Source organism: Odontesthes bonariensis, chromosome 12, assembly GCF_027942865.1.
Source record: "Odontesthes bonariensis isolate fOdoBon6 chromosome 12, fOdoBon6.hap1, whole genome shotgun sequence".
Classification (NCBI taxonomy): Eukaryota; Metazoa; Chordata; class Actinopteri; order Atheriniformes; family Atherinopsidae; genus Odontesthes; species Odontesthes bonariensis.
Genome location: NC_134517.1, coordinates 30,531,426 through 30,550,940, shown reverse-complemented (window position 1 = coordinate 30,550,940; position 19,515 = coordinate 30,531,426). Strand labels below are relative to the sequence as shown.

General features: G+C 39.4%; 1 protein-coding gene across 1 annotated transcript; it reads left to right on the top strand.

Annotated features, from left to right (window-relative positions):
• Positions 1–12,807: 12,807 nt before the first annotated feature.
• LOC142395998 (olfactory receptor 11A1-like) lies at positions 12,808–13,728 on the top strand. Its single transcript, XM_075478546.1, has one exon. It carries the CDS (start codon positions 12,808–12,810, stop codon positions 13,726–13,728), a length of 921 nt encoding a protein of 306 aa, XP_075334661.1.
• The last annotated feature ends 5,787 nt before the right edge of the window (positions 13,729–19,515 follow it).

The window sequence follows — 19,515 nt, the reverse complement described above, 5'->3', positions numbered from 1 at the left end:
CGGCGCGCGGCTTATGTCTTGGTGGCGGGGGCCTGGCGGGGCTTGTAGGCTGCCACCTCTGGTCACCGGGGGGCCTCTGCCCGATGCTTGTGGGGTCTCTGTCCGGAGGCTTCCTCTGCTGTCTTCTGGGGGGATGCGTGGTTGTCCCTATGGTGGGCTTCCCGGGTTCTGTGCTCCTAGGGAGCTGTTGGTGGCCTGGGTCTGGGGGCCCTCTCGGCCTGCTTCTGATTGCGGGGGGGGATTGTGGCCCTACACACTGATATTTAAGCATAGTTATTATGTGGGACCATCTATGTGTATTTCATGTTCATGCACACACGCGCACACACACACACACACACACATTAATTAGCCCAGTAGCATGCTCGCTAAGCAACTGTTTTTCTGTCCTGTGGCTTAAGGTCATCTGTGTCCACAGTTGTATTATATGAGATTGCTGCTGCTTCTGCTTTTATTGTTTGTTTGTTTGTGTGTTTGTTCTCTGCTTGTCTGCTTACACACTCAGCAAATACAAGAGGGTTAATTTTTCAGAGTAAAAATTCACGGAGTATATTTCTACACTGTGGTGTTTATTGTGGCCTGGCTACACTCACCAGTGTACCTGACCAGTGTACATTGTTTCAGCTTTGTCAGTGTAGAGTTCATTCCGAATGCTGGAACTCTGAATAGTGTATATAAGCGATTGAGACTTCTCGGCTCTCATCTCACGTACATGGCGTGCTCACGTCACGTCGTCACAACTGGCCCAAACGTGAGAGACGTACCCCGGAGTACAGAGAAGCCGACTTCGACTTGAGGTGCGGAGCTGCTTAAGGACCGAGGTAAGTCAAAGTCAAGTTTAAGGAAAATAATAAGTCAACATAAATATAGACTTATCGAGTGTTTGACTTCCATAGCGGTTGATGTGGAAAACACTTTCACTGTGGTTTCGCCGAGTTGTAATTAGATGTTTGTGGTAAATGTCTGTAATGGCCAGAAGTTGTTAACGTTATTTTTTTAAATTTCCCGCCCATGCTTAGCACTAGCATCTAAGCGGTTATGTATACTATCAAATTTGGCTGCCATAGACAAAAACGAGGAAATGCATCCCCAACCCCTAAAAGTATATGGATGTAAGATATGTTTAATTGCAAATATAGGTTTTGCCACACTTTCGTCAATGGTATTACCACTAGCTACCCCTCTCGTGCGACTCGGTTTACATGGTGAGAACATCGGATGCTACGCTAACGAGTTTTGTCTTGCCAAACTGCTTGTTTGTGAGTATTGTTGAAATTGTAGATATGTACCACATCGTTGTTCATGTAAACGTAATACGACAAAATATTCGTATGGTAATCGCCAATTTCAGGTGAGCCCACTTTAAAGATGACGTTAGGCTAATATGGCTTGTTAGGTTGTTCGGCTAGTTTACTCGGCCAACGTGGCTTCAGGCTTCAGTAGTTCATTTAGTGCTAGGGTGTGCCTCAAAACTGAAGCACGCCACTTTACTTGACTATCTCTTCAAACAATGACAAAATCAGGCAGTTTTTTTTTTTTTTAATGAAATTGGTATCTGGCCCACTGTACATAATTGGTATTGCTGGCTGCCGCCCAATTGGTAAAATAAAATAAAATTGTACACGCCATTGTAATCCTGTAACTTTGCAGTGATGGTGAAGCGTTTACTTTGTGCAACAATGAGAATTGCTTCATCACGTTAAGTTGGTGTTTATCTATACTTTAACATGTAAGCGTGAGCCATTCTTTTTTGTTAACCAGAAACGTGCTTCTCGTCAGTTGCATTCATGAATTGTGTCGCTCTTTTAACTGTTTTTTAAAATGCACTTACACAGGAAAATAACTATCTTAATAAAAAAAATCTTATTTGGTTGTGTAAGTGCCATATGTTCTCATTTCTCATAGTTTTCTCTCTTTCTTTCTTTTTAGGACACCATGTTGGTTAAAGTGGAATATCTGGGGAAGAGGAGGTACATAAAGATGCATGACGCATCCTACACCGCTTTTCTGGAACAAGGTAATGGAGCCTATGGCTTGAAACTCAGTCTGTTCCCACCATTCCCACTACTTTCTGTCAATGTTAACCTACCAGGGACTACAGATGAAAACTAGTCAGTGACTAACTCTGGTGCAGTTACATGTTCTTGGTGGTCATTTACATTTGTCCCTTCATAAATTAATATGTTAAATGCTGCCAAATTAGGGCCATGTTTGAACTTTTATTGGGCACAAACTCTCATGCATGTCCAAGCTGGTGGGTACCGGTAACTCTGCCTGTTCACAAGGCACTACTAGTGTTGTGTGTCAGCGGTATTCTCATTGCTTGATTTCTCAGACACTCTATGGGATTTCAACCTGGGGTGTACTCACTTTTGTGGGTACATGTTCAAACATTAATGGCTGTATTTTGAAATGTTTTGAATGAACAACAAATTGAAGCGGTTATACATGTTGTACACAAGTTACTATTCATTGGGTCAAAGTGAAATTTCTTAAATGTTGTCCTATGGAAAGATATACTTAAGAATCTGCCAAAATGTGAGGGGTCTACTAACTTCTGTGACATACTGTATTTATAATACTGAAAGTATACTTTCAGTATTTAAAATATGATTTGTATGTTTCAAGCCACTGAAACTGGTATGTTCATTTGACTTGTTCAAACATAACCTCTTAATGCATTTACAGCCAAAGAGAAATTCCGAGGGACACGAGCATACTTTTGATGGATGACACCAACACAGAGGTGGACGAAGACGTTTTTGGAGAAGTTCTTGGTGAAAAGTTGGACATAACGTGGACTGTGTTGGAAGTAGGTACTTTAAATGGTAAGAAATACTGTGTCTTTTAATATATTTGTGGAGGCTGCCCTGTAGCCTCGGTTTGGACTGAAGTTGTTCTTGAAATCTTGCAAAAAAGTGGAGTTCCAGCCAGAAAATAGTTTTAAAAGTTCTATGTTTTGATGCTGCATGCATAAATCAATGTTTATTAATTTTGGTTGACTTTCACGTCATTGGGTTTCTTCTCAGACTCACTTGCACAGTCTTCGTGTGACACCATATCTACAAATGATGCCCCAACAGTCCCATGCATTGATGGTCTTCAGACTTCTGCTGTTCATTCTGATCTTTCTTTACATGCTAAAGAGGTAAGCTGCTCCATCTAGTTGTCTTAATTGTTCTCGCCATAGCTTTATGTAAATAAGACATGCCATCACTCAATAACTGCTAATGAATGTAAAGTACTACGTTTGCAAATAACACTAAGTATGTCAAGACTGGGGCTCACTCACAGGATGATTGTCATCCTTTGACAATGAATGTTGGGTTAAAGTTGGTTAAAAATAAATATTTCACTTTGTCCTCATTCTATTTTTCTTAGCTTGTACAAAGTGTTCTAGAAGAAAAGCCAGGAGGTGACAAAATACTTGCTGAATATAAAAGAAAGCCAGAAATTACTGATCAGACTCTGAGAAAAATCGTAAACATGACTGTTGCGACAATGATCGAAAAGCATGGGTAAGTGCAGTCTCTTTCCGTCAAACAAGAGCAACAATGACTTTGAAAATCAGATGGCTGATCTTAATGGAAATAATGGTAATTTACAAATCCCCTTTTAGGAATGCTCCACCGATGGAAGTCCGGACTCGATATGCATTGGGGATCGTCACCCTGTTTCCCTGCTTGAGAGATCCATATTCTCAGAAAGGATACGTAAGTACCGTATCTAAGCAAGATACTGTACACATTTTGCACTATTTTAGTTATCTGTTTAATCAGACTGTATGACTCAGTTTTGTCAGTCGGAAGCATAAACCTTACTGTTAAAGTCTTACAGTATGTGGTGTCGGCTTCACCCCAAGATGGGGCCTGTGTAAAAAAAAAAAATAATAAATCCTTATTGTCAGATTGTAGAGCAACGATGATCAGATGTGATTAAACAAACTGTTTCGATAGTGGGATTCTTGGGCCCTTATGGAAATGGGAAAACTACAGGCTATCAGTTCCCATACAGTAATTCCATAAATTGGTTGGCAACAATACTCACTTGTATTGCTAAAACATACAGTAGATTTACTTATCCTGTGAGTTTCAAATTAAAATTTGGCATTTCATGGACAAAAAAAACATTGGTGTTTAGAATATGGATGGGTGGTGAGTCGTGAAAATGATATTGGGTTTGAAAGGGGGTCCCAGCAGTAAAGGTTTGGGAACCATTGGGCTTAATTGTCAATCTTGTTTCTCGATCTCTGTACATAGGAGCACTTCTTTGATGCACAAAGCAATGAAGGCTACATCGCCTGGAAATTGAAAAATATCCAGCGTGAACTCAGTGGGGGTGGCAAAAGGAAGAGGAGCAGCTCTAGCAGGGATCCATCAAGGGGGCCAGAGTCCGAAAGGGAGGTGACGGCAGTACACCAGCTGGATGGAGAACAGTGTTTGGAGGCCATGTCCCTGCTGAAACACAGCACTGATGAGCTCCAGGTTTTCATCAAGATGAGAGAAACTTTTCAACACCGTCAGAAATTAATCCATGATGCAGAGATGTCCTCCTCTGTCCTAAAACATTTCCCTAGGTTCTTGGACACAAAGGGCCTGGTGAGTAGATATCAAAACATAAAAATACTGACATCACCACTGAATAGTACACCATATTTGTTAACTACATCTGTATGTTGTTCTGTGTCAAACAATAATTTATCACCAAAAAATTTATCACCGTCTCTTACATTGTCCTACCTGCAAGTCTAATATTCTGCTTCCTTGTGTGTATTTGCACATTCGCAGCACATAAGCATTTTCCAATGTCCGTACATCTGTATCTGTACATACCCTGCACATGCATATACCTACCGTACTTGAACTAACTGTAACTATCTATTTTTTAAATACTACATTGATGCCTCTACATTCCACTTACATGTTTACACTTTGATTAGATACTGAAATGCATTTCATTACTTTATATTGTGTAATAACAATGATGCATGTAATCTAATCTAAATATTGCCATTTCTAATTATTTCTTTCATTGTGTAGCTGCTTCAGGACTTTGAACTGATGTTCGGTGAGGGGACGGCAACCAAACTAATCGAGAAGTGGGGAACTTTCCTGAAACCCAAGATCATCAAAGAGGCCAGGAACCTCACCAAGACAGCGATGTTGCAGTCACTCATCAATTCCGCAGAGGGGAGCTTGGATGGACAGGAGGACTTGATAGGTGAGCAAAGGCTTCTTGTAATATCAAAACAAACATGAAAGATCTGATGACACCATGTGCAGTCTGTCACGTTTTATTACTGAGGTAAATCACTTGGGGATTATCTGGAGTTGGAGCAAGTTTGGCTCATTTTTGCATGTTTAAGGCTTTTAAATGTTGTGTTTTTGCAATGTGGTGTAACGGCGAACCCGCGATGCCCCCAATCTAGTATATAGCACAGCTGATGTGGCTAACGGGCTAATGTGGTATTATCAAACTTTCTTAAAACATATCCTTTTGCCCTGATTTTGCTCATAAGTGACTGTATTTCATCCCAAACATGCAAAAATGAGCCAAACTTGCTCCAACTCCAGATAATCCCTTTAATGCTTAAGTTGAAGGTGTGTCACTCTGGCACTAAATGCTAACTCTCATACAGGTAAGAATGTGAATGTAAAACCGTATGTGTTCATTATGCCACAATGTATTATGGGAGATAGTGTTTGTAGCATAAGGTGGGTAGTCTGGCTTGCAAGGCTAGGTTATTTTACATTTCTGTTCTTGTTTCAGATTGGGACGGTGACATGTCGACGCTCCTCCTGTTGGTCTGCCTTCTTCCTCCACAAGCCAGTGGGAAAAGGACTGTGCAGAAGGTGTCCATTCGTGAAGCTGTCACCCATGTTGTTAAGTTTCACAAGGTATGAACCCTCTAATTTAGCAAAGCAACAGTTATCAAATTTAAATTTTTCATACATAAATAGGAGGATCTTAATGTCTACCATTTTGAATTACCAGTCATAAACCTCTTAAACTGAAAATCCTGCTGTACTTTGCTCAGACCAGTAAATCCTAGTTTATTACTTAGTTAATATTCATAAAAATATCAAATTTGTGAATGTTAAGCATTCATTTTGAAAATAAACAACTTAAGTTACATTCTGGACCTTGAAGAAATGATATTTGCTATACAAAATCTATTTTCAGCAGACCTAGTTGAGCTGGGAGGTGTTTTTAATGAGTCTCACCCTTAATTATCTTGCAAAACTGTGTTTGTATTATTTTAGTCATGCCGGAGCCTACAGGAGGTTCAGGCAACGGACCACAGGCAGCCCTACATCCTGGCCGTGGGCACAGCAAGAAATGCCATTCATGACTTCTACGTGGTGGTGGACGGCAACCTGATCCCATGCTAAGCTAAGTCCTCAATTGCAGCATTTGATGAGCTCTTCAAGGCACACTATGTCTTTGGGATTGCCTACGACCAAGCCTTGCACAACATGTATACTTTTATGCAGACGACAATTTACAACATTGACATCGGACTGTGTCATGAAAGCCCCAGGGTCAAAGAACTGAGAGCCAAAATCCTAAATTGACGTTGAAATGTTTCTGTGTTTTATTTGCAAGAACCATTATCACACGGTTCGGATCTTAGTTAGGCATTTGAAGTTCGCACATTGTTTTTATCCAAATGCAAGAGTTCAGTTGGTATGTTCTCAACATGGTTGTTGTCAAAGGTTCAGCACCTTTTCGGGCTTCAGAAAGCATCTGTTAAAAAAACACAGTGAACGTGCTGAGGGGGAAAGTCACACACCCTCTCAATCTGTTTTTACTCTACCTCAGGCTGTACCTGATCAATATGAGTCTTCTCATAACACTGCAGGGCATTCTGAAAGATCAAATGACAAAGAGCAAAATGACAAACCAAGCACCACAGAAATGTGTGCATCAATTATTGGGGGGTTACTGAGTGCTGATGTTGCAACAACGAAAGTGAAGTCATTTGTTGATAAATTTGTAGACGCTTCTCACACAAATGTCAGAGATGATATCCTAAAATTACTTCCTCCTGACAATGATGTCTTAAAAGGCAGAGTGAACGATTATTTTGAGGGCCTCAAAAATCCTGTAGTGAATTTCAACACTGAGACCAAGTGGAAGAAATATTACACTGAAAAACTGGGTGTGGTGGAACCCGTTGAGATTGCTTTGGGTGTACGGTTTGATTCAAGAAGAAATAGATCGTCTGGAACCTACAATTAGGTTCCTGTAACTGACAAATTTGTGTATGTTCCTATACTGGAAACTTTAAAGTTCATATTTTCCAACAAGGACATCTGCAGGCATTTTGTCCAGCCTGCTGACAAAAATGGGCTCTACCGAGACTTTTGTGATGGTAGCTATTATAAAAATCATCCCCTCTTCTCCAAAAATGAAAATGCTCTCCAAATTCAGCTTTTTTTCGATGAGTTCGAGACAGCTAACGCTCTGGGTTCGAAACATGGTATTCATAAAGTTGGTGGTATCTACTTTATTCTTAGAAACTTCACTCCAAAGGTTAATTCTGCGCTCTTAAATATTCACCTTTTGGCACTATTCCACAGTCAGGACATTAAAAAATACGGCATGAATTCTATCCTGGAGCCTATTGTACGTGACATTAAAGTCCTGGAGTCTACAGGAATCAATCTTCCTTTCTCTGATCAGCAGATAGATGGGACAGTTGCACAATTCACTGGCGATAACTTGGGACTGCACACAGTCCTTGGTTTTGTTGAGTCCTTCAGCGCCAGATATTATTGCCGATTTTGTATAGCTGATAAAAATGAGTGTCAAGGACTTTTTACTGATGATTACCCAAACCCACGTCCTACATGCTAAACACTGTAGTGATATACAAGATCCCACAGTTGCATCTTCATTTGGGGTTAAGAGAACCTGTGTGCTAGATGAATTGCAGTACTTCAGTGTCGTTGATAATTATGTAGTCGACCTCATGCATGATATTTTGGAAGGAGTGGGACAGTTTGAATTGAAACTCTTGTTTGGATACCTTGCAGAAACAAAAATCCTATCAAATCAAGATATAGCTGAAAGAGTATATGCGTTTAACTATGGATATCTTGAAAGGAAGAATCGTCCCAGCAGACTAAATCTTGAACAGATTGGCAAAGGGATTGGTCTTAATGCCATTCAAACATTTTGCTTGATTCGGAACGTGCCTTTGATATTTGGAGATGTTGTGCCTGAAGGTAATGCACACTGGAGACTTTTGCTACTGTTACTTCAAATTATCAATCTTGTGTTTTCACCAGTCATAACAGAGGGCATGACTGTTTGCCTCAAGCACTTGATTATTGACCACCATAAACTGTTTAAAGAGCTGTACCCTCATCGGAACCTGATACCGAAGCAGCACTTTTTAATTCATTATCCAAGCGCTATTCGGAAAATTGGCCCTCTTATTCACTTTTGGGGGATGAGATTTGAAGCCAAACATCGTTTTTTTAAGGACACTGTGAAAAATTTCAAAAATATAACCAAATGTTTAGCTCAGAAACATCAAATGACAATTGCATACCATTGGGCATCGGAGCCTTTGAAAGGTATTACGTGTGGCCCAACAAAAAGCGTTACTGTTGGTGACTTGGAAAATGGAGACCTGATTGCAGACAGTCTGCATATTGACATAAACGGTCTAATAGATGTTGTGTCCTGGATTACATCTTTCGGAACAGAGTATCGCCCCGGCCTTCTTGTGTGTTCAAAAGTAGAGGAGGGTATACCCATTTTCAGTGAAATAAATGAAATTGTCTCATTTTCAGGGGAATATTTTCTTACTTTAAATGATTTTCAAACGGTGGGGTTCACTGAGCATCTTCATTCCTATGAAGTCATAAGAGGAAATGGTTATGATGCCTCTCTGTTAAGACTTGATGCGTTAAAAGTTTTCAAACCATTTGATTTACAGATGGCTTATGGTTTTAATGATGAATATTTTATTGTTCCTGTGCATGTACTTGTATAGATTTGGTGTTGAAATTAATTGAATGTTTACTGTACATTCCTGCATTGATGTAAAAAATTTAAAAAAACATTTGACCCAGCCAGCATTAAGGTTTTTTTTCTATATCATTACACTCATGGACTGGAGGTGTGTATTTCAACATGGTGTTATACTACGTTACATTACACTTACCTGACACTTTTATCCAAAGCGACTGTTTTGGTAACAGCCCCTGTTTGAAATGAACTCTTCTGGAGTAATTTTAACTCTGTCAGTGTAAGTACATTATTTGTGTACAAATAAACACTGACTGTGTAATATGAACTCCCATGGAGTATAATACACTGCTGAATGTGTTATTCGTAAAGTGTACATTGAACTCTGAATCAGAGTTAAATTGTACTCTTTTGGTGTGAAACAATGCCTGCGCTAGAGTACATTTGAACACTATCAGGGTTAGAAATTAACTCTATTTAAGTGTAAAAAATTGTACTCTGGTGTCGGTGTATAATGTACTCTCTATACTTGGACACACATTAAAACACCGAACCCGGTGTTAAATGTACTCCTTCAGAATAAAATGTACACTGCCTAATTTGCTGTGCATGCTCCTGGTCCTCTAAGGCTGGATTCCCCACAAAAGCCGTGAATCATCTTCAGTTTTGTTTTTACAGGTGTAGCAGCTGGTTGTCTGATTTTTCATTGTTTTTTATGTTTGTCTCCTCAAATTTATGTTCCTTAATTTCCCTTCTTCGCTCTCCCTCTCTCTCTGTCCCCCGGTCCGGTTCGGCACTATCATACTATCACATCATGTTAAGTATTGTAACAAAAATAAATAAATAAAAATAAGTAGTTGATGGGCATAAAGGGGAGCTTTACATTCATAAAGCTACCCTTGGGATAGCAAATGTGTTTGGCATAAACGGTATTCAGATTACAATTCTGCTGCCATAATGCTGGACAGGACAAGGGGTTAAAAAAAGCTGCCAATTGTAACAAAATAACTCAGGCCTTCTAAGTAGGATTCTCTCTACCTTTGTATCACTACGGGCTGTGTAAACTGTGCAGACCGAAGAGTAGACCAAGCTGAAGAACTCTCAGTCTATAGAAGGTGATGTGGACAGAGACAATATCACCAATATTACAACAGGTCCGATAGTGTGGCTTTTTTCACCTCTGCTGCATCCATCCCCAGCACCACAACTGCTTCCTCTATACTGCTTCCACTGCCCAACTGTACTTCAGTGTAGTGATATGATGTGCATGTTTTATCACACTATCATTGAGAGTGCACTGTTCTATGCTGTTGTTTGCTGGGGGAGTTGCACGACAGACAAAAACTGTACGCGCCTGGACAAACTGGTGAAAAAGGCTGGTTCTGTTGTAGACAGAAGGCTATCCCCTTTCAGTGCTGTGGTGGAGCATCGGATAAGGAGGATATTATATTCTGTTTTGGAGAACAATAAAGATCCTCCCCACGAGAGGCTCATCTCTCTGCGCTGCAGGACTGAGGCTGCGGCTACACGGAAACGTTTTTCACTGTAAACGATACTTTTTCTTATCGTTTCGCTGTCGCGGCCACACGGAGCCGGCGTTCCCACTACCCCAAAACGATAGTTTTTGAAAACGGGTTCCAGAGTGGGAAAGTTTGAAAACGGCCTCGTTTCGTTTCCATTGTTACAGCAAAAACGTTTTTGCGTCAGCCACACGTTGACGCTGGGAGCCAATTTTAACACCTCTCTATTGTCTCACAGCGTGGCGTGACACAGTGGCGTGTGTACTGTATCGTTTCATCGTTGTCGTCTGGACAGCAGCGCGTTTCCGTGTGGTCGCAAGAATTTTCGAACCCGTTTTCAAAAAAAACCTCGTTTCGTTTTCGTGTAGCCGTAGCCTGAGAGGTTCAGGAGGTCCTTTGTCCCCACAGCCATAAGGCTTTTTAACAGTGACTGCTCACCTGTCGTCTCACATTTATTTATTTATTTAGTGATTTACTATCATCATTATTATTAGTAGTAGCAGTAGTAGTGGTAGTATTCAATATAAACACAAGAAACTTGTGCTAAAGAAAATAAAAATATAAAATAAAATAAAGGACCAACCTCAGTGAATAATTCGCTACACTCCTTATTATATAGATCAGTGAGCAGTGCTGACCAATATGTCATTGGGGTCATCAGGTGGGAACCACCTTTCATCAGTGTTTCGTCTAGTTGGGCCCACGACACCTCCAGGAGGCTAGACAAGGACCACTGGCGTCCAGGAGTCACCACCCTAATGCCAGCCAACACTGCCCCTCACACCACAACCACCATAATCTACTTCAGCCTCTCACCAAATGCACACCAGTCACAGCGGGGTGGGGATGCAAACCCTGGTTCGGGTAGGGGAAGAAATAAAAGAGGTAAGAAAAGCAGGAATGGGATTCAAACCCTGGTTCGGGTAGGGGATAATGAAAATATAGAGGGTGCCAGAGGTGGAGGCAGGACAAGACACACTAGCAGATTCAGCAGACAAACTCACCTAAACAGTCCTATAATCACTAAAAATGCCAGCAAAAACAAAGCCATACAACTCACTCCAAGCCAACTCACCCAAAATGGCCGCCTTGTTTCAAAAGGATCACATGTGCCAAACCCTCCACTTAAATAGCTTGAACTTCTTCTTTGCTTTTTCAAAAGTCTGTTTACCCTAATCCACTAATCCAAATCCACTGGCTGGATTTTACTGCTTTATCTGACATTTCCTGCATTATTTTCCTCACACTCTGTCCACTTGAACCCAGCTCCCTCAACAATGAGACAACAGACTTTGCAGCAAATCCTCTACATCCTACTTCCACTGGACAGATTCTAACCTTCCATCGTCGCTGCTCTGCTTCTGCCCCCAACTCCACATATCTAAGCTTTTCCCTTTCATATACTTCTGCTACTAATTCCTCCCAAGGAACAGTCAGCTCTATGAAACAGACTCTCATTCTACTCCTAGACCACAAGACTATATCAGGCCTTAGGTTTGTAGAGGCTATCTCCTGGGGAACAACAAGCTTATTTTCTAAATCTACCTGCATCTCCCAATCACAAGAATTCTCCAAGCTGCCGTGCCTCCTTATCGTCTTTTTAACTTTCTCCCCCTCTTGAACAAACTGAATTGCCACTCTCTTCACCTTGGACCCTCCTAAGTTTACCTGTCTTCGTTTATCTTCAATACCTGCAGCTAAGCTTCTTAATACTTGGTCATGTCGCCATGTATACTGGCCTTGTGACAGACTAACCTTACAACCTGACAAAATATGCCTTAGAGTTGCAATACCTGAACATCGCGAACATAATGGGTCTCCATTATTATTATTGTTGTTGTTGTTGTCTAATATACAATCATTGTAAATATCTAAACTTTTTTGAGCTACTTGACTAATTTGAATTTCTTCCACTGGGGCATGAATAAAGTATTTTTCTATTCTAGAAAGAGACAGTTATTGAGAATATGGGATATGGCAGCAGAAACACACCACTGTTGTTTAATTGAGCATAAAAAACAACACAAAAAACCAGGCCTCCTGAGTTTGAAAAAGTTTGTGACGTTATTGTCTCCTTGGTGAGCGTTTAATGAGATCCATGAAGGATAAAGCAGTCTAATAAAAACATCCACCAAACTCAGACAGTGTACTTTAGAACAGCTGAGCTAAATTTATTATGACTGTACTTCTAAGTCAGGTAACTGTGAAATAATTCAAATGCATACTTTGTCTTCGTCAACCTGTACGATGTGTCGGTAATGTTATGTCCTTTTTTTGACTGACTGATAAATTTTTGACTGTTTAGATGGATGATAAGTTGAATGTCACTTATATTACACTTACAGGGTATTTAGAGGTGGAGAAATATAGGTATGTATATTTTGTGATTATTTTCACAGTATATGTTCTGATACTCTGCTGCAATTCCACCATTTTTTGTCTGATTGTGATTCACCGCAACCTTCACGAGCCCATGTACATTTTCATTGCAGCTTTATTACTGAACTCTGTTGTTTACAGCACCTCAATCTACCCAAAACTTTTGGTTGACGTTTTATCTGAAAGACAGATTATATCGTACACAATGTGCCACTTCCAATTTTTCTTTTTTTACACTACAGCGATTGCAGAATTCTTTCTGTTGGCAGCCATGTCTTATGACAGATATGTGTCTATATGTAAACCTTTGCAATATCCAATTATCATGAAAAAAACTACTGTCTGCATCTTCTTGGTTTCTGCTTGGCTTCTGCCCGCATGTATAGTTGTTGTGCCAAGTGTACTCAGTGCAAATGAAAGAGTTTGTAACTTCACTTTAAAAGCAATCGTTTGTAACAATTCTATTTACAAACTGCATTGTGTGACTCCTAGAATACTATCTGCGTATGGTATAATTTTTATGCTCAGTCTTGTATTTTTCCCAATACCGTACACAGTTTTCACTTACGCAAAGATATTTATGGTATCCTGGCATAGTTGTAAGACGGTAAGAACAAAAGCTGCTCAGACCTGTATACCTCATCTGCTGGTTTTATTCAACGTTACATTGCTCGGCACTTTTGATGTTGTTATACTTAGAATGGAATCGGATATTTCTGAAACGGCACACTTAGTAATGACTTTACAATTTCTACTGTATCATCCTCTCTTTAATCCAGTCATCTATGGACTGAAAATGAAAGAAATCTCTAAACACCTGAAGCGGTTGTTTTGTCACATAAAATGACTTTGAATAAAGAGATGTTACATGAGAAAGAGATATAAGAGATATGTCTGATCTTTGTTGTTTTGAAAACCTTCTTGCATACCTAAATTAATGTAACATAAGACTTGGTGGCCACGTGGAAGTGGAAAAATACAGATATCTATATTTTGTTTTAATGCTAATAGTATATATTTTATCAACTGCAGCAATTGAACAAGTGTGTGTCCCATTGTGATTCCCCAAAACCTCCATCAACTCCGTTCTTTTCAGCACTGAAATTTACCTAAAGCTTTTGATTTCATTTTACGCTTTAAGTTGTTCAGAATTCACACTACTGGCAGTCATGTCTTATGACAGATATGTGTCTATATGTAAACCTCTGCAGTATCCAAACATCATGAGGAGAAAACATGTTGGTATCTTAGTATTTATGGTCTGGCTTTTATCTACTTGTCTTGTTGCTGCGTCAATTAAAGGAAAAGGTAAACCAAAACTCTGCAGCTTTACATTACAAGGTTATTTTTGCAACAATACAGCTAACAACCTTCTCTGTGTTAGTTCAAAAGCATTGTTGACACACAGTTTAGTTGTTCTATTCAGCATTGCTCTTCTTCCTATGCTTTGCATTCTATTCACATACACAAATATACTTATAATAGCTTGTAAAAGTTGTAGAGAAGTCAGGAAAAAGGCTGCACAGACCTACTTCACTCCCCTTCTGGTTTTAATCAACTTTTTGTGTCTGACTACTTATGAAATGATTATAGTTAGAATGGAATTCAACATTCCAAAGACTGCACTTTCTGTAATGACATTGCTGATTATAACAAGTAATCCACTCTTTAATCCAATATAGTTCATCTGTAGTCCATATATGGACTAAAGATGAAAGAAATTCATAAACACCTCAAAAGGTTTCTCTGTCAAGCCAAACTGAACTGATTAAGTAATTTACTGTCCTTTTAATTTGTGATAATAATTAAGTGATGTGAGAAGATTGTGTCAAAGAAAAGAGATGAAAAAATATCTTACTTTAATTATTGTAATTTGTTTTGTTGTAATAAGTTCTGTTTAGTTAGTGTACTTCTCAGATCAGTGATGACATCATGTATATGATGTCCCTGAATGTTTTCATTAAGCTTATTTGAATTGGCAGCCATGATCAGTTTTTTGTTGTTCAATGTAAGGCGCTGAAAAGCCAACCCGAGGTTTGCACATTTAATTGAGAGTATATCATTATTAAAATCTTCAATCAATAGTAAATAACTGTTTAATAATAATATTGTAACATAAATGCACTAAACTCAAAGGTGTATATTTGATCTTTTTTTTCTTTTTTGTATTTCAAATACACTTGCTCAGAGAATTAAAAGATGAGAAGTGGAATTAACATCAGGGGGATCTTAAATGTTTCTAATTTCACTATTACTTCTGTTATAGTTATCTCATATTACAGATCTTATGTTAATACTAGGGCCCGACTGATATGTTTTTTTCAGGGCCGATACCGATAATTATGGAAATGGGAGGCCGATTACCGAAATGTGCAACCAATAAATAGAAACATTATTCACGATAAATTAAAAATAGCACACACTGACACAAACTTTCATATCCATTAAGACTTTTTAATTGTAAAAATTAAAAGTGCAGGGAGCTGCCAGCAGGATTTGTAAAATAAAGCCAAACATAACTTGGAATAAAACGAGAAATAAAATAAAAATATAAATACATAATTATCAATAAAAAAAAAAATCACTCCCTGCTATGAAAATACTTGAATATATGCTATTTTTATATTAAGAAGTAATAGAAAATTAACTGAATGCTAAGAATCAGCAGCGCGAGAGAATGATAAGTACTCGCGCAGGGTATTACAGCGAGATGAAACAAAAGCATTTAGGTCTGAGTTTAATATAATGTTTTCACGTCACAAATAAAGGCGATTTACAAAGAAGTATTTGGATCATTGTACCTAGCGCACATCTAATGTCTGGACAAACTCCCTACAGATCGACCAACTGCCAGCACTTTGATATCACACCGGGTGTGTTTAAATGGTCAAAGGGCTTAGCAACGCATAATAAAGTAACTAATAGGCTAAACGTGCAATGTGCCTTTAGGGCCTGACTCGCGTCGCGTACTGCTTCATGAAGTGGTTCACCTAACACCATGGTTGTTAGCGCAAGCCTGCTAGCTACTTGCTGGTGGTGTGACAGCCTGTCTGGCTACCCGTAACAAGATGTTACTCCAGATGTTTGAAACGCAGCGACTGGCCAAAACTTAATTCTATTAAAGTTAATTAAGAGGGACATTACGACCAATCACCGTTGGTTCTACCGTGCTGGGTAACCAGTTGTTACGGAACAAGATAGGCTCTCACACCGGCAGGCTACCAAGTAGCTAGCAGCCTTGCACTAACAAATGGCTAGTCTCAGGAACAAACACACGTTTTATTTGGTCTTCCATTGACCATGGCTTTCAGTCCACCTTTCGTGTAGAACTACAGACACGTTCACGTTTCCAAGTGGGGGTTTAAAAATTACTGTACACTATGCTGAGACTACTTTATGGACAACCGTTTCAGTGAGGAGTATTCGCTCCTCACTGAGGAGTATTCAAAGATTGGTCGCAGGTGGCAGAGGCAGAGGGTTAAAGGATAACTGCGGTATTTTCAACATTAAGCCTCTTTTCTGAGTCGTCTGCAATGTTTTAGAACCCCCCTCACCGCTTTTTTTATGTTTACTGCTGTCAACCTGCTTCAGAACGGCAAGTCATGTGCATGTACAAAAAGGTCTGTAAAAGCACCATAAACGTCCATTTTCAAAATAATCAACTCACCGGAGTGGTTACTGGTGTGCACTGGTAATCCATGTCAAATTTCGTTGCGAAAAGTTGCTTCTGTTGTGTTTTATTTGGCAGCTCGTTCATGCTCGAACTATTTTCTTAGCGGTGGCGGAGTAATATCAACGAACATCCAGTACAAAATGTCAAATAAAACACGACAGAAACAACTTTTCGCAACGAAATTTGATATGGATAACCAGTGCACACCAGTAACCTACGGAAGAGTATTAGGGCCAGGCATAAGAAAAAATATTTATATTTTGCCTGTCGAGAATAAAGTCGAAATGTCGAGATTAAAGTCGAAATGTCTAGAATAAAGTTGAAATGTCGAGATTAAAGTCGAAATGTCGAGAAAAAAGTCATCTCCTCTGGTCCATCATCAAATTAAGCAACTGGCCGCCCTACCAGAGTGTGTCCTTGGCATGTGATGGTGAGTCTCTGAAGTGGTCCAACTATATAACTGATAGCTGTAGGCTATCATATCTGTAGCGTAAAGCCTAATCCTTTTAGCTTAACCTTGACGTTACCAACCTAGCGGAATTCAACTCATAAACCTAGCCAGCCACTATTTTCAGATAGCTAGCTAACTACACGCTATCAAATACAGTGCTCTTTCGATCTTTATTGTTGTAGATCTAACGTTAACTATTCAGCTATCAGATATAATAGGTTGTGTAAACCTCATGAGACTCTTTTATGACAGTTTTAAAGGACCATAATCCGCGAGAACATCGGCTCACTTGGATCTGGCAGATATGTCAATCACTGTGACAAGTTTCCTACGGGATCGGGGGGTCCCAGAGGAAGCCCTCACACTAATGGAGGAGCAAAAGGTGCGTTGTGGCAGATGAGATGCAGTACAGTTGACAGGCTATAGCCAGGTATCCCCTGGGTAAGGTTATCAAATGAATGAATGTATACAATGGTGACCCACTTTTAGCAACCTTTCAGAAAAGTGTCATATTAACTACGGATATGATTATCTCCATTCCATGTGATTTAGTTCCTCTCAATATAAAATCAGGTTTCATTTGCATTTCGTAATGATTTTACACTCCAGCTTTTTTGGCTGGAGTCACACAAAAAATGTGTGGCTAACAGTGATTTATGATAGGACATGATAACAATTATCCATATGGGGTAATAACAGACAATGCAGTGGAATCCATACATACTCGGACTGTGAAAGATTGACTATTTATTTGGTTCAGTACTGATTACTATGGATGTGAGATGACACCACATAAATGGAACATAATTAATTAAATATTAATTAGCATATAATAGGCCTATATGGGTGACATGAGTTCGTACAGACTGCTTTTAAAGCTGGCAATTTGCACTTAAAGGGGAACTCCGGGGCATTTGAAGCGCAATCCCATTGCTAGAGGTTGTCAAATACTGACAGTAAGACACAGACTGGTGCAAATCGGCGCTCCCTGTGCGGCGATTGCGCTGTTTGCGCAGCCTGTCATGCTAGCCAAATACGTGGTGGCCAATGGGCAAATTCTAAACCTTCCACGTAAAATAACAACTTGCACACTGCAGAAACATCACACCACTTTATAAACCATCCGACAATAAAGTCACAAGCCTTACCATCAAAACCATATGCATGGTTCTTACATTACTGGCATGGGGACGTTACAAAACAACTTTATATACAGCATGTCACTTACTGGTTGTTGGTATGCGCTCGCATGTGAAAGCCCAAAACAGTCAATGGACGATACTCCCATATACAAAGCAATTATCTTCTCTAGAAAAACTGCATTCAAGTATTTAAAAAATTACAACAATACATGCCCAGTAATATTGTTGTAATGTTTTAAATACTTGAACGCAGTTTTTAAGTACACACTTAAGTTGTTCTATGAATAAGGTGATGTTTGTATTTTGTGCAGGATGAGGCACAAAATGTCACACAAAAAGGTAGTGTAAAAACAAATCTGAGTATGCAAAGTGAATTGAGTTAATTGGTCTGTGCGTGTTCAGTTGGTGCAGTTTTTATTACAAATGGACCAAGGCATGTTCATAATTTGACATTAAAAAAGTGCATCAATTTCATTTGTGTATGGTCTTTTTAACTGTTCATTAAGTTAAAGGGGAGGATTCACTAAAGCATTAAGCACCTGCAAGCAAATACCAAAACATGCACTTAGTGAAGATATTTTCCATACAGCATTTCTAGGGAACAGTTTTGGTTTAACAGGTTAATGCTGAGCCTGATTAATTTTGTGTTGTAAAAAATTACAACAATACATGCCCAGTAATATTTTTGTAATGTTTTAAATACTTGAACACAGTTTTTCTAGAGAAGATAATTGCTTTGTATATGGGAGTATCGTCCATTGACTCTTTTGGGCTTTCACATGTGCGCACATACCAACAACCGGTAAGTGACATGTTGTTTATAAAGTTGTTTTGTAACGTCCCCATGCCAGTAATGTGAGAACCATGCATATGGTTTTGATGGTAAGGCTTGTGACTTTATTGTCGGATGGTTTATAAAGTGGTGTGACGTTTCTGCAGTGTGCAAGTTGTTGTTTTACGTGGAAGGTTTAGAATTTGCCCATTGGCCACCACGTATTTGGCTAGCATGACAGGCTGCGCAAACAGCGCAATCGCCGCACAGGGAGCGCCGATTTGCACCAGTTTGTGTCCTACTGTCAGTATTTGACAACCTCTAGCAATGGGATTGCGCTTCAAATGCACCGGAGTTCCCCTTTAAATGACAGTAGTTTCACATCCAAAGTAATAAGATGGAGCTAAAACATTGAACAATGTGTCCCAACTTTATTAGCTCATTGTCTATTGTATTTTTGTATTCCAGGGCAACATGTAGGCTAATGTGTGAAAGTACTGCCTACTTTTTACCATTTATATCATGTTTTTCCTTTGCTTCACAGATCGACATAGATGTCATCCTGCTTATGGACGATTCAGCTTTAGCCAACTACG